This window comes from Penicillium mononematosum (genome assembly GCF_028829835.1).
Source record: "Penicillium mononematosum strain IBT 11891 chromosome Unknown utg000001l:1.0-4488741.0:1.0-4491989.0, whole genome shotgun sequence".
Classification (NCBI taxonomy): domain Eukaryota; kingdom Fungi; phylum Ascomycota; class Eurotiomycetes; order Eurotiales; family Aspergillaceae; genus Penicillium; species Penicillium mononematosum.
In genome coordinates, this window is record NW_026643271.1 from 4226959 (window position 1) to 4251041 (window position 24083).

At 49.8% G+C, this 24083-nt stretch overlaps 13 protein-coding genes across 13 annotated transcripts; 8 read left to right on the forward strand and 5 right to left on the reverse strand.

Annotated features, from left to right (window-relative positions):
* Positions 1-1010: 1010 nt before the first annotated feature.
* N7519_001612 (putative DNA helicase) lies at positions 1011-3402 on the forward strand (the record flags this gene model as incomplete). Its single annotated transcript, XM_057288390.1, has 5 exons — positions 1011-1570; positions 1638-2930; positions 2977-3083; positions 3182-3242; positions 3318-3402. The coding sequence occupies 5 exons, from the start codon at positions 1011-1013 to the stop codon at positions 3400-3402; spliced, it is 2106 nt and encodes a 701-aa protein (XP_057154473.1).
* Positions 3403-4500: 1098 nt separating this feature from the next.
* On the forward strand, positions 4501-6138 carry N7519_001613 (uncharacterized protein; the record flags this gene model as incomplete). The annotated part of the gene is made up of 1 exon (XM_057288391.1): positions 4501-6138. One exon carries the CDS (start codon positions 4501-4503, stop codon positions 6136-6138), a length of 1638 nt encoding a protein of 545 aa, XP_057154474.1.
* A 950-nt stretch (positions 6139-7088) lies between these two features.
* On the forward strand, positions 7089-8266 carry N7519_001614 (uncharacterized protein; the record flags this gene model as incomplete). The annotated part of the gene is made up of 2 exons (XM_057288392.1): positions 7089-7763; positions 7832-8266. The coding sequence occupies 2 exons, from the start codon at positions 7089-7091 to the stop codon at positions 8264-8266; spliced, it is 1110 nt and encodes a 369-aa protein (XP_057154475.1).
* Positions 8267-8967: 701 nt separating this feature from the next.
* N7519_001615 (uncharacterized protein) lies at positions 8968-9985 on the reverse strand (the record flags this gene model as incomplete). Its single annotated transcript, XM_057288393.1, has 2 exons — positions 8968-9711; positions 9776-9985. The coding sequence occupies 2 exons, from the start codon at positions 9983-9985 to the stop codon at positions 8968-8970; spliced, it is 954 nt and encodes a 317-aa protein (XP_057154476.1).
* A 798-nt stretch (positions 9986-10783) lies between these two features.
* Positions 10784-11764, forward strand: N7519_001616 (putative glycosyl transferase family 8 family; the record flags this gene model as incomplete). Its single annotated transcript, XM_057288394.1, has 1 exon — positions 10784-11764. One exon carries the CDS (start codon positions 10784-10786, stop codon positions 11762-11764), a length of 981 nt encoding a protein of 326 aa, XP_057154477.1.
* Positions 11765-12099: 335 nt separating this feature from the next.
* On the reverse strand, positions 12100-12564 carry N7519_001617 (uncharacterized protein; the record flags this gene model as incomplete). The annotated part of the gene is made up of 1 exon (XM_057288395.1): positions 12100-12564. The coding sequence occupies one exon, from the start codon at positions 12562-12564 to the stop codon at positions 12100-12102; it is 465 nt and encodes a 154-aa protein (XP_057154478.1).
* A 907-nt stretch (positions 12565-13471) lies between these two features.
* N7519_001618 (WW domain-containing oxidoreductase) lies at positions 13472-14467 on the forward strand (the record flags this gene model as incomplete). The annotated part of the gene is made up of 1 exon (XM_057288396.1): positions 13472-14467. The coding sequence occupies one exon, from the start codon at positions 13472-13474 to the stop codon at positions 14465-14467; it is 996 nt and encodes a 331-aa protein (XP_057154479.1).
* A 666-nt stretch (positions 14468-15133) lies between these two features.
* On the reverse strand, positions 15134-16219 carry N7519_001619 (bZIP transcription factor; the record flags this gene model as incomplete). Its single annotated transcript, XM_057288397.1, has 3 exons — positions 15134-15807; positions 15870-16022; positions 16075-16219. 3 exons carry the CDS (start codon positions 16217-16219, stop codon positions 15134-15136), a joined length of 972 nt encoding a protein of 323 aa, XP_057154480.1.
* Positions 16220-16477: 258 nt separating this feature from the next.
* On the forward strand, positions 16478-17161 carry N7519_001620 (uncharacterized protein; the record flags this gene model as incomplete). The annotated part of the gene is made up of 1 exon (XM_057288398.1): positions 16478-17161. One exon carries the CDS (start codon positions 16478-16480, stop codon positions 17159-17161), a length of 684 nt encoding a protein of 227 aa, XP_057154481.1.
* Positions 17162-17449: 288 nt separating this feature from the next.
* N7519_001621 (uncharacterized protein) lies at positions 17450-18379 on the forward strand (the record flags this gene model as incomplete). The annotated part of the gene is made up of 2 exons (XM_057288399.1): positions 17450-17516; positions 17574-18379. The coding sequence occupies 2 exons, from the start codon at positions 17450-17452 to the stop codon at positions 18377-18379; spliced, it is 873 nt and encodes a 290-aa protein (XP_057154482.1).
* Positions 18380-18971: 592 nt separating this feature from the next.
* N7519_001622 (uncharacterized protein) lies at positions 18972-20033 on the reverse strand (the record flags this gene model as incomplete). The annotated part of the gene is made up of 1 exon (XM_057288400.1): positions 18972-20033. One exon carries the CDS (start codon positions 20031-20033, stop codon positions 18972-18974), a length of 1062 nt encoding a protein of 353 aa, XP_057154483.1.
* Positions 20034-21171: 1138 nt separating this feature from the next.
* N7519_001623 (uncharacterized protein) lies at positions 21172-22102 on the forward strand (the record flags this gene model as incomplete). The annotated part of the gene is made up of 4 exons (XM_057288401.1): positions 21172-21248; positions 21313-21591; positions 21650-21935; positions 21983-22102. The coding sequence occupies 4 exons, from the start codon at positions 21172-21174 to the stop codon at positions 22100-22102; spliced, it is 762 nt and encodes a 253-aa protein (XP_057154484.1).
* A 302-nt stretch (positions 22103-22404) lies between these two features.
* On the reverse strand, positions 22405-23647 carry N7519_001624 (DUF3712 domain-containing protein; the record flags this gene model as incomplete). The annotated part of the gene is made up of 4 exons (XM_057288402.1): positions 22405-22722; positions 22785-22906; positions 22982-23397; positions 23487-23647. The coding sequence occupies 4 exons, from the start codon at positions 23645-23647 to the stop codon at positions 22405-22407; spliced, it is 1017 nt and encodes a 338-aa protein (XP_057154485.1).
* Positions 23648-24083: the final 436 nt, after the last annotated feature.

A 24083-nucleotide genomic window follows, 5' to 3' on the forward strand; every position in this document is an offset into this window, starting at 1 on the left:
AGATACAGCTGACGTGACAAGAGGCTTTTCGTTAGCAATACGATATTCTCCTTTATCAACCTGAAACAACTCGAACGTGATCAGGCTCGACCTGTGCCACAGACGCTGCATATGGTAGACCCAAGATACTCTATTATTAAAACCCTCACCCCTCTGGTCAACATTCCGATTATACTATTGGCGGAAACGTTGGTTACTGAGCCCAGCTTGATGTTTCATCTGCCGCTTGTTGACCATTCTGTGCTTCTATTTCAACCATTGGTTGCAAAGTCAGTGGCTGGCGCTAGCGGTGCAGTAGGGGCGCGTGCAACTGTCCCAGGGACAATGTACTTATCCAAGGGACCTACCACATCCAGGTCTAAACGAAAGCATGTTATTTTCATTTTGAAGTATGCCAAATGTACTCCATACCTAGGTAGTTATCTCCAGGGCTCTAGATTCTTATGAGTCATCAGTTGAGATCCATGGCCCCGGGCTGAAGACGAACTGCATAATATTGAGGACAGGATCAGCTGGGAGCCTATCTGTATCTCTTTCAGCGTCATCGGAAATATTTCGAAGGCAAGGTTTCGTGCTCAGGTGCCTGTAAACCATTTTGCCTGCCGGTTGAGGGTTATTGAAGTTCACGAAAAGAACGGCCGGGTCCCCGCGTGGAAGGAAAGGGGACATGGTCTTTTCGTGTTTTATGTATTAGCTCTCGGTTGTTGGTTTTGATTTTCTTCATGAATACATGTGTCAGGAATATATTGTGCGTCAAAGGTTGTACACACCTGGACAGCAATGCCCAGGTGGACCTCGGGAGCCTCCAAATCCACAGCCAATCGAAGCACCCCGGCGGACATAAGGTGACTGAAGCTTCTTTATCCCCGCTCCTCAAGCAACAACCTGTGGAAGGCGTCAACACCAACTCCAGCAGTGCCATTTCACGAGAGCATCCTTCTATCCGCAAATCCGACCCCCGAACTCCATACAACCACGCGTAAAACCCCCGCCACCCACCGCCACCCATAATGCCCCCTCCAACCCCAATCCCAATCCCCCTCTTCGCCTCAACCCAACTCAACCTCCTCCACGAAGAACACGCCGCCGAAGTCTCCTCCTCAAAACTCGCCAGCACAGCCGCAACAGTCTCCCTCTCAACCCGTCGAACCCTCCAAGCAACCGGCTACGCCCTAACAGGCCTCATCCTCTCGCAATGCCGAACCGGTCTCGGCGGACGCGTCGTGGGCGAGTTCGCCCCGGACCCAGCAGTCGCATCAGAAGAGTCCCGGGCTACTGATGGGACGCCTCGTCTCGGGTCGCATGGGATTCGGGTTGGGGATGTTGTGCGTGTTAGTGATGTTGCTGGGGCGGGAAAGAAGGTCGGGAAGGATAAAGATAAGGAGAAAGAGAAAGATGCGGAGAAGGGGGTTGAGGGCGTTGTTACGCGTACTGGTGATCGCGCTGTGTGGATTGCGTTTGGGCGGCAGGGTGGTGGGGGCATGTCTAAGGAGGATGACGAGGCTGTTGAGGAGCTTTGGGGGAAGAAGGTGTGGGCTATTAAGCTTGCTAATGATGTTACGTATAGAAGGTACGTTGGTTGGAATATTGGAGTGGGGATTGTTCTGTTGGATACTGATTTGCTGACTTCGGGCTAGGATGAGACAGACTATGGAGAAGATGGTTAAAATGACGGAGTCTGAGTACTCGCATTTTATGCGTGTTGCGTTTGGGCATACGACGCCCCTACAGCTGGATACAGAGGCGTGTGGACCTGTGGAGTTTACCGATCCCTCCCTCAATGATTCGCAGAAGGAGGCTATTCAGTTCGCGCTGGCTTCCCGGGATATTGCTTTGATTCATGGTCCGCCTGGGACGGGCAAGACACATACGCTTATTGAATTGATCTTGCAGTTGGTTCAGCGGAGAAAGCGCGTGCTTGTCTGTGGACCGTCCAATGTTTCTGTTGATAATATCGTGGAACGCCTTGCTCCCAAAAAAGTACCTGTTGTGCGCATCGGGCATCCGGCTCGTCTGCTTCCTTCTGTTCTTGAGCATTCTCTTGAAGTTCTTACGCAGACCTCTGATGCCGGGGGTATTGTGAAGGATATTCGCAAGGAAATTGACGAGAAACAGGCTAGTATTCGCAAGACCAGGTCTGGTCGTGAAAGACGGGGTATCTATGACGATTTGAAGCTGCTCCGGAAGGAGTTCCGAGAGCGCGAGTCTAGATGCGTGGATAATCTGGTGCGCGAGAGTAGTGTGGTGTTGGCTACTCTTCACGGTGCTGGTGGTCACCAACTCAAGAACCAGAAGTTCGATGTTGTGATTATCGACGAGGCGAGTCAAGCTCTCGAAGCACAATGTTGGATTCCTCTTCTGGGTGCAGAGAAGGTTGTCCTGGCCGGTGACCACCTGCAATTACCACCGACCGTCAAGTCCACCGGCCAGAACTCCAAAGATCAAACTTCCAAGGGAAGCGAGGAAAAGACTGGTAACAACACCGACACTGAGACATTGAAAGGTGTCTCTCTTGAACGCACATTATTCGATCGTCTACTAGCCCTGCACGGACCGGGGATCAAACGCATGTTGACCACCCAATATCGCATGCATGAGAAGATCATGCGCTTCCCCTCCGACGAACTCTACGAGGGAAAGTTGATGGCCAGCGACGCGGTGAAAGCCCGTCTGCTGATCGACTTACCCTACGAAGTAGAGGGCACAGACGACACACAGGAACCTCTGGTATTCTGGGACACGCAAGGTGGAGATTTCCCCGAGAAGGCAGAGGATGAGATCAGCAAAAAGGGAGCCTTGCTTGGAGACAGCAAAAGCAACGAGATGGAAGCCATGGTGGTCGCCAGACACGTGGACAATCTGATTGACGCGGGTATCAGGCCCGAGAGCATTGCCGTGATCACCCCTTACAACGGGCAATTGGCTCTACTGTCACGAATGCTACGAGAAGAAATATCCCGGCCTTGAACTTGGCAGTGTGGATGGATTCCAGGGCCGGGAGAAAGAAGCCGTTGTGGTAAGCCTGGTGCGCAGCAATGCGGAGCACGAAGTGGGTTTCCTGGGTGAGAAGCGTAGATTGAATGGTATGTCTTTTCCCCCCCTTTTTTTTTCTGCGGACTGTTGCAACTGTGCAGGTATTGTACCTGCAGCGAATTCAATATATTGACGAAGCTGCACGTAGTTGCCATGACGCGGCCCAAGCGACATTTGTGTATTTGCGGAGATTCGGAGACGATCAGCCAGTAAGTGCGGGATGAGCCATTGAGTTTGAGGTTTGAGGGTTTAATACTGATCGACATTCCTTTTTTTTTTTACAGTGGGAGTAGCTTCCTCAAGCACTGGATGGATTTCCTTGAAGAAAATGCTGACCTACGATATCCTGATGCTGGAGATTTGCTATAATACATACACATGGGACTTTCCCATGCAGATCGAGAAGTCCCAACAAGTTCCAGAACAATGCCGATCTTTCAAGGATGTACAACATACTCTTCCCTACTCCGTACTAGTAGAAATAGACTAAATCTAATACCGGATGCACGGCCTATGCAAGGGAGAACAGGGGGTAAAAGAACTTAAACAACTCAAATACTATGTTATGTTGTATACTCTCTGGATTCAGACCGAAACTGCTCAGGACACGGCGTGAAAAGGTATTTTGAAACGGCTAGTTGATCATTTCCACGAGAGTCGGAGATGCATTTCCCAAAAGAGAATAGGGTGAATTCTTGCCCCCTTTGGCCAATACACTGAGAGAGATGACTGAGAGGTTATTCCGTGTTCTTCTGATAAAAACAAGAGGCGGAACGGACTAATTGGACTAATTGGACTAATTGGGCTAATTCAAGTTGAAGTTGAAACTGTCCACGGCTGAAAGACGGTATCTTCATGTGTTTCAGACTTCACCTATTTTCCCGTGAGGGGCAAGTAGAAGCAGAGTAGAGAGTAGAGTAGAGTATTATCATTATATAAACATCTATAAACATCTATAAACCTATAAGCCTTTTTATTGAAGAGTTCTAGGTATGCCCACATTTCTTTTTTTTCCAAACCTGTTCGTGGAAGAACCGGTGTGGGGATAATAGCTGTCTCTCCTCTTCTCTTCTCCCCTAATCTCCAACTTCCCAACTTCCCAACTTCCCTTCCTTCCTACCCCCTCCTTTGTTCTCACTTTCATTCTTTTTCTCTCTCTTTGTTTCCAGGGCAAACGAGAAGGTCTTCACTATGTTGATTATAACGTTCGTTCCGTTTGTAACACCTTTCTTCAGCTAACTTGCTAACTTGCGTTTGATAGCTTTCAATAGTCTCAACTGAATTCCAGCCTTTATTCGAATTGATACCCTTATACCCTCATACCGTTTTTCATTTATTTCCAGACACTCGCTTGAAATCTTTTTTCCTTTTCAACTCTTTTGCGCCATATACCCATATTGCTTTTAATGAAGTCGATATCTTATACCTTCCATGCCCATTTGTTGATTGCGACCCTACCCCATCGCCATGTCGAGAAACCCCCCACAATCTATAGCGAGTGCCGGTAGCGAGTCTGTTGGGAGTCTACCACGAACCTCTGCCGCTCGTGAAGAGCGCTCCGCTTCGAACCCTGCACTTTACATGGGAGACAACGATGACACGGCGCTGCCGTCAATGGAATTTCACTCTCATCACCCCCAGCCGTCTATTGCCCATCGCCGCACCGGGAGCACCTTGAAAACAGTGATGCGCAAGATCTTCAACCGCAAAAGACAGAGTCAGGCCGACGAACTGGAAGAGACCCCGTACGAATCTACTTTTGCGGCGACACCGATGCGGAAATCAGTACCGACGAAAGGGAGATCATTGTTGGCTGCTCCGCCCCCTCTGAATTTGAATTCACACCGGAGTAGTCCACTCTCGGCGGAGAACCTCCAGATCGCAGAAACACACCTGTCTCCGTTATCTCCTCTATCCTCTGCAACCCTGCGTGATTCAATGCCCGGAAGCATGCCACGCCGTAGACGGGCAACTCTTCCCAGCGTGGTCTTTTCAGACGATGAATCTCGGTTTGCCGTCGCGTCGGCAATATCTGACCCCCAAGAGGATAGGAGCCATGTGCCCGAGCGAAGACACAGCTTGCTCTCCCACCGCCTATCAAGAAGCACAGATGCTTTGCGCGAAATGACAGATAACCTACCAGAGACCCTAGTCTCTTGGCCACAACGCACATCATCCGCCCCTCCGAGGCCCGCATCGGTTCCTGATTCGCGGGCCCCGCCATTAGATGAGAGCTCTAATAGTGGGCAGTCGGGGAGGCCCTCATCGGGAACAACAGTGACCAGTGTGACCCGAATGTCCGCCGCACCATCTTTAATGGAGGTCGAAGAGCACGCAGATCAACCCAGCCTCCCGTCGAACGTCGCAAGTCTAGTCAACACAATGCAGCAAGATGACAGCGTCACTCTGGAACAGCGGTTGACCACGCTAGAAGTGAAACTAATCGACCTGGAATTTGCCATTGCCCGACTACAAACTAACAGCCCCGAAAACCCCACCGAAAAACTATCCCGCCCGCGACACCCCCCTTCATCAGACTCCTTCCCCCCTCACATGCGCAACAAACCCTCCGCATTCCTATCCACGAGCGACCGCGATGAATCCCCTAGCCCCCTCCCAGCCATATCCGCCCGCCCCTCCAGCACAAGCACAATCCGCGCAGACACAATGACACCGCGCACCCTCCGCCCCGCCCCATCAGCCACCTCCCTGTCCGACTACCACGGTGTCTCAATCGAGCAATACAGCACGCTAGTGACGCTCCTGCGTCGCGAACAAACAGCGCGCAGAAACCTGGAGACGCAAGTCGGTGGTCTGCGCGATGATATTCGCGATCTGCAGCGCGCAGCACTCGAGTCCATGCAGTCGGGCATGGGCATGGGCATGATGCAGCCCGGCCATACCGCGGAGTCGCGCCAGTTCCTGCGCTTCCGTCGCGCGCTAGATGACTCTGACATTTCACCGGCGCTGAGGTCGGATGATAAGCACGCGGGTATTGCGGACAGTGACTCCGATTGGGATCGGTCGGATATCTACTCCCGTGATGATCCGTTCGGTCCTCCAAAGTGGGAGCGTCAGCGGGTTGTGACCGCTCCCATGATTTGATTTGATTTGATTTGATTTCTTTTTTTTTTCGTGTTGCGAAACATGCAACTTTTCCCCTTTCTTTCTAGCGTTCGACTTTTTCCCCTTCTATATTCTAGACTGCCCGAACGGTACGATGTACTTCAGGCTTGTCGGTTCTTCTGCATATGTCAATGCGCCACTTCGAACCCCCAGGGGCATCCCCGCGACAGGATCGCGACTTCGACCAAGGTCACCGCGCTGCTCTCGTCTCATGGATTGGGACAGATACGACAAATTAGAGTTGCACATGCAAACGCACGATTCCTGACGATTGGCACTATCTTGTACCCTTCCAGGTTTAATGTCAACATATACTTCTCCCCTTCAAGACCATCCCTGTAAACAGCATCCATATCAATACATTCCCTATGATGTAGATCCCGCCATCCATGCTGTGCACTTCTCGGCAAACTACACGCCCCGCGCTAACAATACAGATCGAGTGCCACCACGGGATGCCCGATAGCCCACTTCACTGTCGCCTTCCCAATCCGCCATCTTCCGTTGCAAAAGTCCTGTATTCAAAAAGGTTATCCCCCTCTATCTGACTCCCCGACGTCAGACATACAGTCATTGTCGTACTAATCACCGGTGTCACGTAACTCCACAGGCCCATGTGGCTGCATGGCATACTAAGATTCCCAACCTTATCGACAATGTGCAATTTCGCGAAAGTACTAACAAATAGAATTGAACCCAAAGGAAAACTATTTAACGCCTCCAATGGCCAATCCCCATCCCAACCGACTCCATCAACGAAAAGATGTCCCCCAAACCCACAATAACAATAATCGGCGGCGGAATAGGCGGCCTAACCCTAGCAGCAGGCCTACACCTCCGCAAAATCCCCGTCCAAATCTACGAAGCAGCCCAGTCCTTCAAAGGAATAGGTCTCAGGAATCTCCCTAGGTCCAGCAGCATACCGCGCAATGCCCCTAATCCACCCGGCAATCCAACAAATCTACAACACCCTCATAACAACACACGCAGACAGCCCCGGCTACGAAGAATACCTCCAAACTTGGTTCGAGCTCGTCTGGGCAACAGGTCCACAGGAAGGAAATGTCCTAATGAACCTAAAAGCCTTACCCTCCGGCCAGACCGCGCTCCGGAGAGCGGATTTCCTAAATGCCCTTGTTGACCTGATCCCATCTGATATCGTGCATTTCGGAAAGAGATTAAACACCCTCGTTGAACATGATGACCGCGTCGTACTGGGCTTCGAGGATGGAGACGTCGTCGATGCGGATGTCGTCGTTGGTTGTGATGGTATTCGCTCAAGAGTTAAGGAGTGCATGATGCCCGTTGAATCGTTGCGCACGAAACCCGTCTATAGTGGCATGTATGGGTATCGGGCTGTACTTGAGATGGGGGATATGGTTAAGGCGGTCGGGGAGAAGAGGGCGCATGTTGCGACGATTTATCTCGGTCGAGGTGTCTATGCGCTTTCGTATCCTATTATGCAGGGCCGTTTGGTTAATATTGGTATTTATGTTTTGAGTTCCCAGCCGTGGGAATATTATTCCTGGGTGAGGCCTGCGAGGAGGGAGGATATTGAACGGGATACGAGGGATATGGGGCCACATGTGAAGGCTATTGTTGAGGTGGGTTTTGTTTTTGTTTGCGATTGGTACTTTTTCTAGGTGCTGGATTGCTTACCTTGTTTCTTTAGAATATGCCTGATCCATCTCAATGGGCTATCTTCGAGCATCCGCATATCTCAACCTATTCTCGCTCCAGGATTGCGATTCTCGGTGATGCCGCGCATGCTTCGACGCCACATCAGGGTGCGGGCGCTGGTCAGGCTATTGAGGATGCGCATGTTCTCGCGGAACTACTGAGTGATTCTCGGGTCGGTTCTGTCGACGATGTTGTTGCGGCTTTCAAGGCGTATGATGAGATTCGTCGACCCAGGAGCCAGAGGGTGGTTACTAGCAGCAAGGAGAATGCAGATATCTTTTGTCTGTGTTTTGATGGAGTTCGCGATGATCCGGTAAAGCTGAGGGAAACACTTGATCAACGCTTGAAGTGGCTTTGGGATCTGGATGTACAGGATCAGGTTGAGCGCGCGAGGAAGAAAATGGTCGAGTATTTGGAGATAGGGTAACGGTCAAGAGATTATTATAGCGCAATAGGAAATATTCTGAACGTGGTCTGGTAACATGCTATAATCTTGGCATGTCTCATTCGCATCAGCCCTATGGGGTCAGCGCATGATAAATCGATTTAGGAGCGGCGTCCGGACTTATTATATTCAACTTGAGTTGATTTGTAGCTTATTCAGACACTATCATATGGATTGTCTTTTTGCATGCGACATCGCCGTCAAGAAATGACATCGATACAGACTAGTAGCCAGACAATGAGACCGGTCCGAGGCCACATGCTATACCTTTTTGATCACCACAAAACTGCTTGCGGGCCAAATCAATGCCGACAAGAATATGATCGAATGCGCGAACTGTACAAATGGTGCGCAAAGCAATGTTAAAATGATATGCAGAAACAAAACACCCAGAGAGGTGTCACCAAGGTATAAGTCCTGGAGCACACTCCCCACAATAAGTCCATGCGTGTCCACAGCGAAGTTGCACAGATTCCACACAAAGGACCAATGCGAAACCGAGATATGCCACCCTATAATGAATGTATACAGGTTTCTAGATATGATATTAGTGTCACTATTGAACCTGCAAGACTCTCCAACCCACTTACAGACTTCCATAAGCCAACGGACCCATCATAGGAACAGCGAGAACCAATTTAGCCAACCAGCTATCTATTGACATGATCCCGGTGTACCACCTCCTACGTTGGTTGACCAAGTCTGAAACTCTGATGGGAGGCTGTTCTCGTGCGATTGCGTGGATCCAGCCGAATTTGAATCCTTGCCGTGCGGCCTGCTCGAATGTTTTCGGATTTAGAAAGTCCCTTGTTTATGTAGTTCAGATCACATACATGGAGCGCAAACCAAAAGTCCTCGGCAAGACACCCAGTGTCCCAGGTGACTTTGTTCTCCACAGAACCGTTGATCAATATAAAAGAGCCATGCATCCAGCCAAGCAACGGGCGTTTGAAAAGTCGGACTGGAAGTTGGAAACGGCCAAAGTCATCTGCGACTCTGAATACTTCAGCAGTGGTCAGGAATGGATTTTTCCAATAATTATGTGCTGTGTAGTAGATTGTTCCCTGTACGTGCTTTAGTACTATGCAAAGCAATGCTTCAACGGGGATACCTACCATCCCGATATCCTCCGTTCCTCGCTCAATGAAGTCGAAACACGCTTTCACCAGGTACTCATCGATCTCGGTTTCTTCGTCCAGATGGAGTACCCAGTCGAGCTCGGATAGCTTCCAATGCAGTCGACACCATTCCAACGCTCGTCCTTTATATTTGGCATGGGCTGGTTGAAATGAGGCTGGCACATTCACCACGTTGACAAACCCAGGAAGTGCGACTTGGGAACCATCGGCGGAATCTAGCACCACGTGGAAAGTGATGTTCTGATAGTGTTTGCAATTGTGCCACGGTTTGATGGAATTAAGCACAGTCTAGGAGTGGAGTATGAGCTTTTCTATGGTAAGAAATTGTTTTAAGAGTAGAGTGGTAGCTTACCTGCATATTTGTCCCCTTTGTAACCAAGCAGACTTTGAGTTCGCGGAAATAACGCCCCTTGGGCGACTTTTTATATGCGAAAGGCTGCATCGGTAGACACAGACCCCATAGTATCGAGTATGGTGGAAGTTGTCCTAGTAGAAACGGAGCATATACAAGCGCTAGAATGGTGCAGTCGGGTGTCCAGAGTACTCCTGGTTCAACGATCATGTTGTAGAAGCCAGTCCAAGTACTTATGCGGTATAGAACTATACTGCTTAGGTACATATTTGGTATAATGCGCTCATGGTGAGAAACGTACCAATGAAACAGATAGTAGCTGTTAGAGGAAATATTGCCCAATTATAACTTAGACACTCATAGAACCTTTTGGTATGCTTCTGCGAAGAGTGCGTATCTCTTAAATTGACATGGTATCTATTATTCTGGCCATGATTATCCATCGCCATGTTGGAGACCTGGAGACGTGAGAAAGAGCTTCAGAGGCATCCCAAATACTAGGTGCTCGATATATATTCAATTCTTTGGTTTACGGTTTATTAGCAGAACTAGATATATTGGTCGTTATTGATATCTTGCATTCAGCGACGAACCGGTGACCCTTATGTTACCAGGATTGGCCTTGCTAACGAACAGTGTCAGCCCCGGATTGACGGAGAATCCAGGGAATAAGCTAGAATTGTCAATTGACCAACATACAACTCAGTGGGCATTATTGGCTATCCGTCCAGAAAAGTCCACAAGGGAACTGAGACAACGAGCTATACTGGGATATGCAGGGGAAACAATGAGAGGAGCTCACACGCTTCTCTCCTACCACTGTTCTTTTAGATATGCAGGAAGTGTTATTCACCTTGAATATGCAATCAGGTCGTCTATATTTAAACCATCTAGTCTAAGGTGCGGTAGCTAGCGCGGCAAGAAAACTACCCCCAGTTCGATTTATATAAAGGTGTGCCCGTGACCAGCCATGGATATCACCATTTAGTATTCCTGATCTTGATTAGAATGAAGCGCTTAGTGAGCTCCCTCGGGCTTTTCGGTGGCTTTCTATTATTCCTACCTTGGTTATCGACTATCTACTTTCCTCAAAGCGAAAAATCTGAAGCAATCAGAAACCAAGTAATCTACGCGACGTATTTGAGCGCGCCCACCGAAAACAAAACCCATTTCATCTCCGAATTTCACAATACCAGCGATCCATATTTCGACGCCGCTCGAATCCTCACATACCAGCTCCTTCACGCACCGGAAACACGGACCAGACTGGATATCTCCTTCGTGGTCTTTGTTCATGAGAATGTCGATCGTGAAAAGAGAGACCGGCTGCAATCCGACGGTGCGCAAGTAATCGAGTGGTCCGATTTCCGAGTCGATTGGGTTCGACCGAAGGATTCCCGATGGGCCGATATCTTGACGAAACTGCGGCTGTGGGAGATGGTCCAGTACGATCTGATTGTGTTTTTGGATGGCGATTCCGTTCTGACGAGATGTATCGACGGGCTTCTCAGCTCCGCAGTGAGCTGGCTGGCAACAACCAGACAACGCTCAGTATCCTTAAATGGGACTGAAATAACCCTGCCAGAGACTTATGTTGCTGCTGGATTGCCACAGCTCAGAATAAATCACTCATCGCACCCGTCGCGTGTCCCAGAGGACTTCTGGGCCTGGGGTAACTTGAATGCTGGATTCATGATCTTGCAGCCGTCACTCCGTTTCCACTACTTTGAGGCGTTGCTGGCAGTCGAGGATAGCTTCGATACCAGCGTAGCTGACCAGAGCGTCTTGAATGTTGCTCTTTCTCGTGGGGGCCCTACCCCGTGGACTACGGTGGACTTCTCGTGGAATATTCAGTGGCCATGGCCGGAGGATATTATAATGGGGTATGCTGTTCCTCATGAAAAGTGGTGGGCACCTATGCACTGGGAATCTAGGGACTATTTGCTTTCTTGGTACTGGCGAATGATCGGTTATTCTTCTGACTCATGAAGTTTCAGAATACGAGAATTTCCCATTTTGGCTGTTTCTCTTGGCTTTGCTTATTCTGTGAAGATGTGGGCCACTGCTATCGGGACACTTAGGTTCAGTTACGCCTCAACTATGTCTATGTTAGTGATTAGCTTATACGATACAGACTTATATCCATCTGTATAGCACTGCTACTTCATACGAAGGGAAAAGAAACCTGTCTATAAGACTAAGTGCTTGCCATCACCAGGTTCTATGATTCACGTACGAAGACAAATCACAACGTATATCTTGGGCTTATATCGAACAAAGATCCGTCCAGATTTCCCTCGAACTCTGCACGCTGCAGACCAGAACTAGGCAGCCGTGTTTGCCATTCTCAAGATTACGTCCTTGTCGCAGAACTCAACCACCTTCTTGACTTTGGACCCATCCTCGTTGAAGTACAAGAACCAAGCCAACTCGGCCTGGTACGACTCTCCGCTGATAGCGTGCACGTCTGCGATAGACGTGAAAGCGGCCCGGCGGGCCTCAGTATCGATGACTAAGTTGGCAATGATGTTGTTCCTGAATTTCAACACCTTGATATCCTTCGCAAACGTCTCCTGATACTTCGTCGTATCGAAAAAGAAGTCTGCCGGCAGGCCAAAGGCCTGGGGCACGGATGCAGGAAGCAGGTACCGGCTGCAGTCCGCTGTAACGTCGCGGTTGATGATGGAGGCGTCGTTCTGGGCTCCGCCCTCTTCGTACGCTGACAAGAAGGCTCGGGCTGTAGTCTCAATGCGCTCTCTAAGGCTCGTCGAGGAAGGAATTGAGGTCATGATGAAGGGAGTTGTTGGGGTTCTTTAGAAAGCCAGGCAGGAGTTGAAGACAGTGGTGTAATAGAGAAAGAAGTGGTTGCATATCACGTTCATTGCCGCCTATTTATGTTCCACGCAGAACGACATTACCATCCCACATCAACTTCGGTCCCCGTCTTACTTCGATAGTCCTTCCCGGTGATAGGAAATAAATTTGTAGGTTAACGCCGTCCTTTGAATGATACGATCAATATGATCCATTCCCGTTATAGATCTATGACCCATCGTGATGACAATTTCCCCATCTTCGGTCTAGTGTGTCTCTCACCAACCGTACCTAGGGAGTCCTTCCCGGCGATAGGAATAAATCTATAAGTTAACGCCGTCCTTTGAATGATACAATATGATTCCCATCGCAGATCTATGACCCACCCTGATGACCTTTTTCCCTCTTTCGGCCTAGTGTGTCTCTCATATCAAAGTTAAACAACCTCACCTGCGTAGGTCCGGAGCTCCACTCGATGACATTAGCCCCATAACCTTCCAACCTTGCAAGGTTGGAAGGTTTTCCAAACCCTGAAACATTGATAATCAGGAATCTTGGAACTACCAGAGCTCCAGGGTTGGGACTTACCTAGGTAGGTACTATTTGTGGAGAAAGCGACTAGCCCGAAAGGGGGAAAAAGGTCATCACGATGTGCTGTATGGTGATTTGCAAGTCATGGTCTTCCCAAGTAATGCTCTCCTACAATGGACCCACGCCCTGTAGACGTCCAGGGTGAGTTGACTATATGAATGAGCCACTTTCCCCTGCTTCCACTTGACTTCCGAATCCAACTCTCCTCAATATCACATCGGCTCTCCTTGTGATACCTTAGCAAGTCTTGTTCCTCATCACCATCTCTCAGAATCCCTCGCCAACGCAATCATGTCTTGCTACGCTGAAGCCCACGCTAAGCCAAACGGCCCTGGCGACGCGCGCCCGACGGCCCTGCAAATCATCAAGGACGAGTGCGTTGAAGGCAAGCTCAAGGGCGAGGTCATTGTTATCACCGGTACTTCTTCTGGCATCGGCATCGAAACCACTCGCGCCCTGGCCACCACTGGCGCCACCCTCTTTCTCACGGCCCGAGACGTCGCCAAGGCCCAATCCGCCCTCGCTGGTATCTTTGAACCTTCCCGCATGGAGATTATCGAGATGGACCAGGCAGACCTCTCTTCCGTCCGTGCTGCCGCCGCCGCCATTCTCGCCAAGACCTCCAAGATTCACCTTCTCGTGAACAATGCCGGCATCATGGCCATCCCCGACCTCCGCCTAACCACCGACGGCCACGAACTCCAGTTCGGCACGAACCACCTCTCGCATTTCCTCTTCTACAAGCTCTTGGAACCTGCTCTCCTCGCTGCCGCCTCCCCCGAGCTCCCGTCCCGTGTGGTCAGTCTCGCTTCCTCGGCCCACAACGTCCACGGGATCAATAACCCCGACAACTACAACTTCCAGAAAGGTGGCTATGACCCCAGTCTGGCCTACGGCCAATCCAAGACAGCCAACATTTACATGGCCAACGAGATCGAGCGTCGCTATGGATCGCGCCATCTACACTCCACGAGCGTCCATCCCGGCCTTGTCCAGACGGGGCTGACCCAGCACATGCCCCCGGATGCCTTCAAGGGGATGGAGTTCTTGTACCCCACCATGAAGAGCGTTGAGCAGGGTGCCGCAACATCTGTGTGGGCGGCCGTTGGCAAGGCATGGGAACATGATGGCGGCAAATACCTCGCCAACTGCACCGTGGCAGAGCCGTATGCGGAAGGGGATGACAAGTTTTCTGCGCCCGGGTATGCCCCGCACGCCTACGAAGTGGAGAAGGCAAAGAGGCTGTGGGGCGACTCGCTCAATATTGTAGGATTGCCGGAGGAGTAGGGAACCAAGAAGGGCCCCTCGCATACATTGTTGGAACGGGTGGTCATGTGATGCCAACTATTTAGGACCTTCTATAGTGCAGATAGCTCCATTCTTTCCTCTTTTCCCCCTCCTAGTGTCAGACAGTCATATAGCATCAATATAGAGGTATTTGATTCTTCTTCCATAGCTTCCTGTCAAGATAAATCCCTATGAATCACGGAGCCATACAATTCGTAATACTCTTTATGATTTATTTGTAGCGCGATCATTTCACGTCTGGGTCAATAGACTACATATAGTCCCTGGGCGTTGTCGAGGCAGAAACAGAAGACTGGACGTTCCAGATTGGAGACGTGCCGGACTTGATGAGCCAGGACTACGTCTAAATCCAGAATCCAGAATCCAGACGAGGCGCATATGAAACTAATTCGCAAAGCAATATCTTCAGATTGATTCGGCCCCCAATAGAATCCTAGGAATTCCCAACCCTGATGCAGGTTCAGGAATATTTTTGCTGTTTAATATTTGTTCTCAGCTATGACGTTTGTATGTGGTTTCATAACTGTCCGCCTGTTATCCAAAATTAAGGTGTAAATCTATGGCCGACAGTACTGTTAAGGATAGTTCGTATTGCCTGTTAGCCGGCATTCCATCACTTGCTTTAAGACTTATTCGGCATAGCGGCTACGTTTTCGATTCAAAAAGGCGTATAGGTTCCTCTCCTCTCATCAGCCTCCAGCGGTTAGTAGATTCAACCAAATCGTCACATCTCTCCACAGCCCACGACCACTTAGCAAGAAAGCCGGGGGTGGCCTCCCAGCTCCGCATGTCGTACGGTTCGCCCCAAACAATAAGTCCCTTACGCCCCGCAGTGGTCTCATCCTCGTCACGTCCTGCTGTGAAGGGCGGGGTCCACATGGTTTTGGGGTCGGAGACGGTGATAGTGAGGGGCGTACCTTGTCGCTTTTGAGCCGGCGTGGCACTCATGAGCTCACCGATGAGGTCTTGTAGCAGCTCCCAGTGGTCAAAGCTTCCTTCGCGCCTTATAAGATTGTCACGAACGCAGGGGAAGGGAAAGAGGTTGATCCAGAAGGAGTGCAGGCGTGTTTGCTGCAGGCGGGTCGGGGCGAGGGAGAGGGGAATATTGGGGTTCAAGGGGTAGACGCTTGTGTCGTCACGGTAAGGACCGCTGATGGGACAGGTAGTTGGGGAGGGAGGTTTATCGGTCCAGCCCGTTAAGAGGGTATTAAGAGTGCGCTTGTTGGAGACGAAGGCGCGGAAGACATTATACTGGACAAGATGGAGGAGGTGATCGGTTGAGAGGGGGAAGATGATGGACGGGGGGGGGTTAGGGACGTCTGGGCGGTGGGCGGTGGCCCCTGAAGGACTCTGGCGCGCTCGGGTGTGAACTTTGATGTACTGAGGTGAGTGTGAGGTGGTCGAGGGGGTATTGCGCCTTTCGATGCTGACGAGGCGTCTTGGGAGGGACCTTCATCGGGTTCGTCGAGGCGCCAGCGCCTGATCTGGAACGGGCGCGAGGTCTGAACAGACCCCTGCTCCCTATTCCGCAATCCTTCAAAGCTTATGAGCCCAGCAGGGGCTGAGGCATAGAGGGGAAAACTCACGGTGTGCTCTTTGGTTCTTCCGGTTTTGAACCTTCCTCCGCTGCTTGTTGGCCTTGGCCTCGGCCTCGGGGTCGACATTGGGGTGATCGACCCTGCTCGCTTCGCCGCCCAGAGCCGAAGAAAGCGGAGTAACGGAGTGTCCCATTATCCTGAGTTCTGAGTTACCGAACGTCCAGTTCTGTGTGTCTAAACGTAGTGGTAAACGAAGGAAGTAAACCGGGCCTTTGGAGTCGAAATGTTTCACCGAACACGGGTTATGCATGAACCCCGCATGAGGCCGAAGCAAAGTTTACAGCCAAATTTATTGCGGCCGACACAACGCCAACAAGGCACTATACAGTAGTTACTTTTCGAAATCAGATAAGTTACCTCCATACTCTTCCTACTTGATTCAGGGGAAATAATGAACAACGCGCCGGTTTATAAAAGCCATCCAATCCTCACCACCCCCTCCTACAGAATAGAAGTATTCACACAAAGCGATCTTCTCAAGCAGCCCTTCCTACGTGAGCTCCGGGACGTCATCAATACCAGCTACTATGATACCGGTGCCGGTCCTTTCGTAAAGACCGGCGCCCGGCTCCAAAGCGACACCCAACTTACCAATGAACTTCAGCAAACTGGCTTCACTGCGATTGCATTCGCTCAGAATACGATCATCGGGACTGCAAGCTTGAAAGTCTGGCCGACAGATGCCGAAGGCACCGCGTGGAAAGTACCGGGCTATTTTGAACAATTCAGTCCAGATGAGATCTTCTCCGCGAGCTCTACGGTGCTGGATAGCCTTGATGATGAATCTTCAAATACGGCCTGCGAGGGAAGTTTCGAAATTGCAGCTGTCGCGATCACGCCGGATCCTCAATATAGGGGGAAGGGCATTGCGGCGAGCTTGGTCCAGGCGTGTCATGACGAACTGAACAGGAGAATGTTTCCTGCTCGCTCGTGCATTATGCTCAAATGCGTTCGCGAGGTCCAGGGTTCGTATTGGCTGAAAAGGGGGTTCCGCGTCGTGGGAGAACAATATTGTCCTCCTTTTACCTGGGGTTACAATAAAGGGTTTGTTCTTTGGGCTATGGAGAGAGCGTGATGGAGTTATCTGTTGAGAGTCATGTTAGGCATAAGGCTCTAAACTCTTTCCAAGTTCGAGAAGGCTAGACAGCCTTACGATTTACTTTTAACGCCTCCCAGGATCATCTTGTGAATTTATCTCATACTATGACTTTTCCTGTCGCCCAACGTGTTGGGCGCTTGGCATAATTGCATGCAGTCTAGTCTCATCTGTACTACTTCAACCTCGGCTTGTCAAAATATCCAGAAATATATAAACCCCGCAAACTCCAGTGCTTCCCATTTGCCCTATCCAACATCTCAAACCATGGCGGCTATACAAGTTTGTGATGCTATCTTTGAGGGAATGAAGGATAAGGTAGTTCTCATTACTGGTACGCATATCTCTCTTCGATCATCATAAACCATGAATCAAATGTTAATAAAACCAGGCGGCGCATCAGGAATCGGAAAAGCAACAGCAGAGTTATGTCTCAAGCACGGCGCGAATGTAATCATCGGCGACCTGAACTCTTTACCATCCGACCTCGAGACCTCAGAGAACCTCAAGTTTATACAACTGGACGTCTGTTCATGGGAAAGCCAACGTGACGCATTTATCCAGGTTGAAGACTGGTTCGGTCGTATAGACCATGTCTTCGCCAATGCAGGCGTTGGGCCAACGACCGATTTCCTGAACGACAGCCTTGACGAAAACGGCCACCTTACCCCGCCTGATCTACGGACGATCAATGTCAATCTTCTGGGTGTTATCTCCACAGTCCGTCTTGCCGCGTATCACATCCAGAAGAACTCGACACATCGTGTATCCGGCGAACTGGGCAGTATCGTGGTCAATGCTTCTACGGCTTCGTTTCAGAACTTCAGTGCCGGTGATTACACGGTCACGAAACATGGTGTTCTGGGGCTTATCCATGGGATAGGGCATCAACTTGAAGGGAAGGTTCGACTTAATGCTGTTGCGCCTTCTTGGACAGCCACTAAGATGATTGATGCTGCTTTTATTGAGGGGCTTGGTGTCGGTGTGCAGGAGCCGGAGGTTGTCGCTCGGAGCGTGGCGCTTCTTTTTAGCGACCAGCAGCGTCATGGGGATGTTATATACAGCTGGGAGGGGGAATATCGCGAGGTTAACAAGGCAGAAGGTGGATTTCTGGCGGCTGCGGATAGAATCCTTGTGAATTCAGCTAATGAGGAGTATGTTGTGAGAAAGCTCCGAGAAGCGAGGATGATCGGCTAGACATAGTTATTGTCAGCTGTTCTTGGCAACTTCAGGTGCTGTACATGACATTATCTCACTCGGAATCTTGGCTTCCCTGCTCTTCTTCCCTTGGGTATGTGTTGTTGATATCAGCCGAGACTCAACATCACCTCGGCAGTCAGGAATATCGGTGTTTACTGGATGTCTTGGCCTCTTAGTTTTATGTATGCTAACCAGAAATTTGTACATCTCATCGATTCAATTGAACTATGAAAATCTGGCAAGGTATCATGAAGCGCAGACCGATCTAATCTGTACTTCTGTGTGTGACTTCTCATGCAAGGTCATGCAGCATTCAGGACAAATACCCTACAATATGCTGGCTGATCATCTCCGACACATAACAGATCTTCATCACACATCTCCCCCACCCTTCTATATCAACTGCAAGACTTTCCTCAAGTGGAGTCCAACCTTGTCTGCCGAAGAAGTCTTTGAGCAAACTCTCGGGTTCAACGGAAATAATGCAGTGGACTATGATTTATACTTTATTTACTCTATCTCTTTACCAGAAAGATTCATGCTTGGATCATTTGCCAATGTCAAATGTTCTCATTCACCTGGAGGTTAGTCAAGCCCTGAACTCCTCCCCGACCAACGCCAACAAGCTCGCCGTAAGATCTGGCTCCACATGCTCCCCCTCCCGAACGCTACCGTCGGGATTAGGCGGGTAAAGCCAAGGATTTGTAAAATGGAAATTAAATAGTCCAACCGTGCACATTCGCCATGAGTCCCAGATAACAATTCCTAGGCGGCGCCAGGGTCTGAAGAGACTCAAGCCTAATACAGAATAACGCCTTTGAGACGCCCATCGACTTCTACGATGGAAGCTTCCAATGTGAAGTGGCACCCGTGAACGACATTGCGATGAAAGCTGCCAGCATTTTGATGTTGGTGTTTCATTTTCGGGGGGGATAGGCGGCGGAGACCAGATAAACACGGGCTCACTACTAGGAGGCAAATTGAATGAGTGGAAGAAAGGAAGTGCTGTTTCCTCGGGCAAATCCCAGGCAGCGCGTAAGGGCTCAGCTCCCTCTGAGTAGGATGGAGTGAGACCTAGGTCTGACAGGATGGCGGCAATCGTCCAGATCTGTTCGGCTCTTTTGCTACCTATTTCATTCCAGACGTTGTATGCGTCTAAGGCTTCGGTTGGCTCAGCTTTGCGAAGGGCCGAATAGTATTGGAGATGAAAGAGGGACCAGTACGTGCGGTATTCTTCGGTCCATGAAAAGGGCTTACGCGCTTTTTCTGCTCGTTCGGGTCCGCTCAGTGAGCCGGCTGATATCTCGCTGAGGGTAGAGTCGAAGCTCTGCTGCATAAGCGACAGACATGCACAGGCAAGGCGTTGTATTCCGGCAACCAGGTGGATGATGCCAATTGATACATCAAGATTTGGCGTGCCCTCGCGTGCTTGTCGACTGTGAGTATGAATAATGGCGTAGCACAGTCTTCGTATCTCGGGGAAGCTAGTAATAGGGTTTGCCAGTATGAGGTTGTTTATAACGGCGGGGTGAGCTCTGAAGACGGCGCGGATATGAGACGATGCGGATATGAGGTTTTCTGCTGTAGTAAAGTCGATATGTATGAGGATCTGTTGGTTCAGTTCCGAGGGCAGTTGAGCGAAGGGGTCCATGAGGGGAACACAAGGTGAAGGGGAAGACAAGACGTTCTACCCCGCTAGGAAGTCAATGTACGCCAAGAGCTAAACAATCTCAGACATGCAAGGCTATTTGCCTTTTTTGACTTCATTAACCAGGTCAATTCATACTAGTGCTGCAGGTACGGCGTGTAGTGTTGAGTAGAGAAGTACTGCAGCTTACCGTCTTCCTGGGACTAAATTTATTAGGCCCCTGAATATGCAGGCTACCATAGAATACATTCTTGAATTTCTACACAATCCAGGTGGCTTACCTGCAGGTTTTATATATGAAAGAGAATGGCAAGTTGATTCTTTTGCGTAGTTTCTCCATGCCATTTTTAAATACCATCTCCCTAGTTTTTTCTCCATCTCTCACATCCTTTCCACTCTGGCATACTTAATTATATATTCCACACCCAACTTTGGCTTTCCAGTATCGCCTAAAGCCAAGCGATTTTCTGAATTTGTGAAAAGGAAATCCCAGGCGGGAATCTCGAGCTCCCCATCCCTGCTGGAGTTCAAGGATGGTAACAACCATCCACCCTACCACCGACTTGGTAAGCTATCACTAAAACTACACCGGTCAATGAATGGATGCTAATTGATAGACAACCTATAACACACTACTTGACTGTGAAAATGATCTTCGCCTTCCCCTTGAAACCAGTTCACTACTCGTGCTATACTTCTCCGTACTACCCCAGTCCCGGCGAACATTGCCAGTGCCTGCGACTTGAGCACCATATTGTCGGTCCTTTCGACCATTCGAGTCATAGACGCAGTACCAATGGCTTTGGGGACCTGGGTTCTATATATAATTATAGAACGGGTGTATGCACAACGCTGTCGCCCTCTATAACGACCGCCGAAGGAGAGAAATGATGATAATCGCTATCCTTCTAGCGGTTAATCGAGTCTTCGTGTGAACTCCGACAAGGCTGGGACTCCGTCTGTCCCATTTCAAAGCTGTTGTACTCCAAAGATTATCCAGACCTGTGTTCGATATTGACAGGACTTCCACATTATTCCATTCACGAAGAAAGGCTGCGTGTTTCTGTGCTCTTGTCGACACTGCAACAGATGTGCCAAAACTGCATTCTATTTTTGGGTCCCAAGCGCCTACCGAGAACTCATGGATTCTGGAACCAAAATGTACCAGAGGACACTCCTGAAGTCCATTGCAGAGCGGATTAAGGCCCTCACCCGCGGGTCCATCCCTGCTGTCAGTTCGCACCGACCTAAGTGAAGCCTCTTAACGACCCGACTATGGCAGTTCTACGAGGGTTACACAAGACTCCCTGGAGCAATCGTCCGAGCCTGAAGCCGAAATGGAGGAAAGCTTATTTGAAGTTGGGGTCCCGCAGCTCCATATGCGATTGAGCCAGCGTCATTTCCCGTTATACAATGTCGTAGCGCCCGGTCCGGGCGCATGGACTACCAGAGACGCCGCGGCACTAAGCGGCCAGCGACACGCTCTGCTTTGCGCAGCATGGCTAGACAAGAATGACATAAACATCAAGCTGCCAGCAGCGCATTCACAGCCGGCCTCATGGTCGCCTCCGCCTTTCGTCGATACGCGACGCACAATCGAGAACTCCTCGAACATGCAGGCAATACCCGCTGGGGCACGACAATGACCCGGCACTCCCGCAAAAGCGCTTTCGCAAGGAGTTCAAATTCGCCAATGCACGCGATTCCATGTCGATGCACAATGTCCTAGTCACCTATTGCTGTTTTGGATCGAGCAGCGATGTCGTGAGATCTTCCCCCGATCCTGGGAACATTACTTTGGAGGGCTATGTGTCTCCTTGTTGGGGACTTCTTCCAGCTCATCCTGCGGGAACCGCTCTTTACAACATCCCGCGGAAGACCCGCTACATACAGGCAAAGGCCTTTGTACGACCTTTGGTCAGACGATTGAGCTGGACACTGTGATGCGACAGCATTCACATGATGCAAGCGTCCGGTTTCGGGAGATGATTGAACGACTCCACGGGGAGCGTCTTACTCGCGCGGATTTTGAGCTTCTAGCCTCCCAGGTGCAGGGTAGCGTTGCAGGGTAACAACCCTGACGAGGCTGCCTTCGCTGAAGCCCTCTAGGTCCAGCAGTACAACCTCGCTCGACATCCTCAGTTCTAGTTTTCTCATTAGAAACAGCCCATAGATACTGGAAATTATATTAATGGCGCATGCTGATAATCAAAAAGAAGGGTATTAAATATACACAAAGTCACCAAACCTCCAAATAGCACATACCAACCACCGAATTCAACTACCGGGTACGGTAATAAAATATAGAAAAGTAGAATGTCGAACATAAACCGTAAACATAAACTGAAATGGTATACAGCCACATAACAACCAATTACAAGGGAAGTTTAACCCCGGCCTTTGCCAACGCAGCCCCGACATCCAACTCGACATGCAGTGTATTCGCAGCCAGCGCCTTGGTAAAGTACGGCAGTTCCTTTCCGTTGTACGAGGTCGCGGTCCCGGTGATGTCGAAGGGCAGGACGCCGTCTTTGTAGGGGTTGGAATCTGACATGAGGAGGGTGATGATGGCGCCTTGGTCGACCTTGCCCATCATTGGGACAGTGTTGTTGCCTGGTTTCAGGACGAGGTTGGTCAGGTAGGTTGTTCCCACTGGTTTACCGTCTAGCTCGAGTTTCAGAGTCACATTGCCCTATTTCTTGGGTTAGTATTGTGGATATGGAATGAGAGAGAGAGATACGCAGGGGTATTTACCATTGGAATGGTCATGACCGAGGCATTGGGAATAACGACCGTGCCGTTCATCCCGTATCCATTCACGGGTGGGAACATGATGAAGAATTCAGCCACTGTGAAGCCCTTGAGTCTGTTCAGGCCTGTTTCGTTCAGTTAGTAAACCGTGACCCTCTAATAGACTGATGGAATGAAGAAACCAAGAAGAGGAAACATACCCTTCATAACAACGGTCTTGTTATAATCAACGGTAATCTTAGGTAGACCACCCTGCTTCAAATCAGGTCTTCCATAGATATTCAACGAAACCTCCTCATTCATCATAACCGCAGTAGTATAATCTCCGAACGCAGACGCATCCGTGAGATCAACCTTCTGTTCGAAGTGAATCTCCGCCCCATCCTTCGACTTCACTTCTGGGACTTCGACATAAGCGAAAGGGTCCGCTCCGGCCAACGAGACCGCAGAATTGAACTTGTAGATCTTGGGATGATAAGGGCTATCCGAGCCGAGGACTTGTCTCTGCTCGAGGTGGAAGGATTCAGGCGTTGGGTCGCTGATGATCATCTCCGTGATATCGAGGGTCGAGTCGTTGACGGCATCTTGTGCGATCTTGGGATATGCGACGTAGACACTAGACGCAGTGTGGCGTGAGTGGGATATTTCTTTCTGGACCGTGTGGCGCCCGCATGGTCCATATTTAAATTATTGGGATGGACTTACACCGGCAGTAGGATAATTAGGAAACAGGCGATGAATATAATCAAGTGCACCCACCACCATTTCTTGAAATGGGCGGCGAGACGTGCACCGAAGCTCTTCTTGGTTGGTGTCGGGGTTACGCTGGATTCCTCCTCGACGAATGAGGGCTTTGTGGTTGACATCTTGTCACTGTGATTTGAGTTAGGGACTGTAAAAGAGGGTTCTAGGGCCAAAGTACATACCGAGTCGAACACCTACAAGAGACGAGCTTCGAAGAGAAAGAAAGGGAAACGAAAGTGGTACAAGCACTAAAAGCACTAAAAGAGGGTAGTAGTCCGTACTTTTATATTAAAGATCCACCATAACTAAGATGAACAGAGCCTACCCAGGTGGTATATTCCAGCATCACATGTTATACAGGAAAAGCCACCAAACGCCATCCGAAAATGAAAGGGGAAAATGTAGTGCAAAGTACCTAGGTAAGAGGAGACTCTTCTTCTCATTTCCCGTTATTTTGGTTATGTTTGGTATCTCATTTGATATGGAGAATATAAGCCCAGGTATGACTTTAGCGTCTGGGGTACTCCAGATTTCCGGGGAGATACGATTAACATGTGT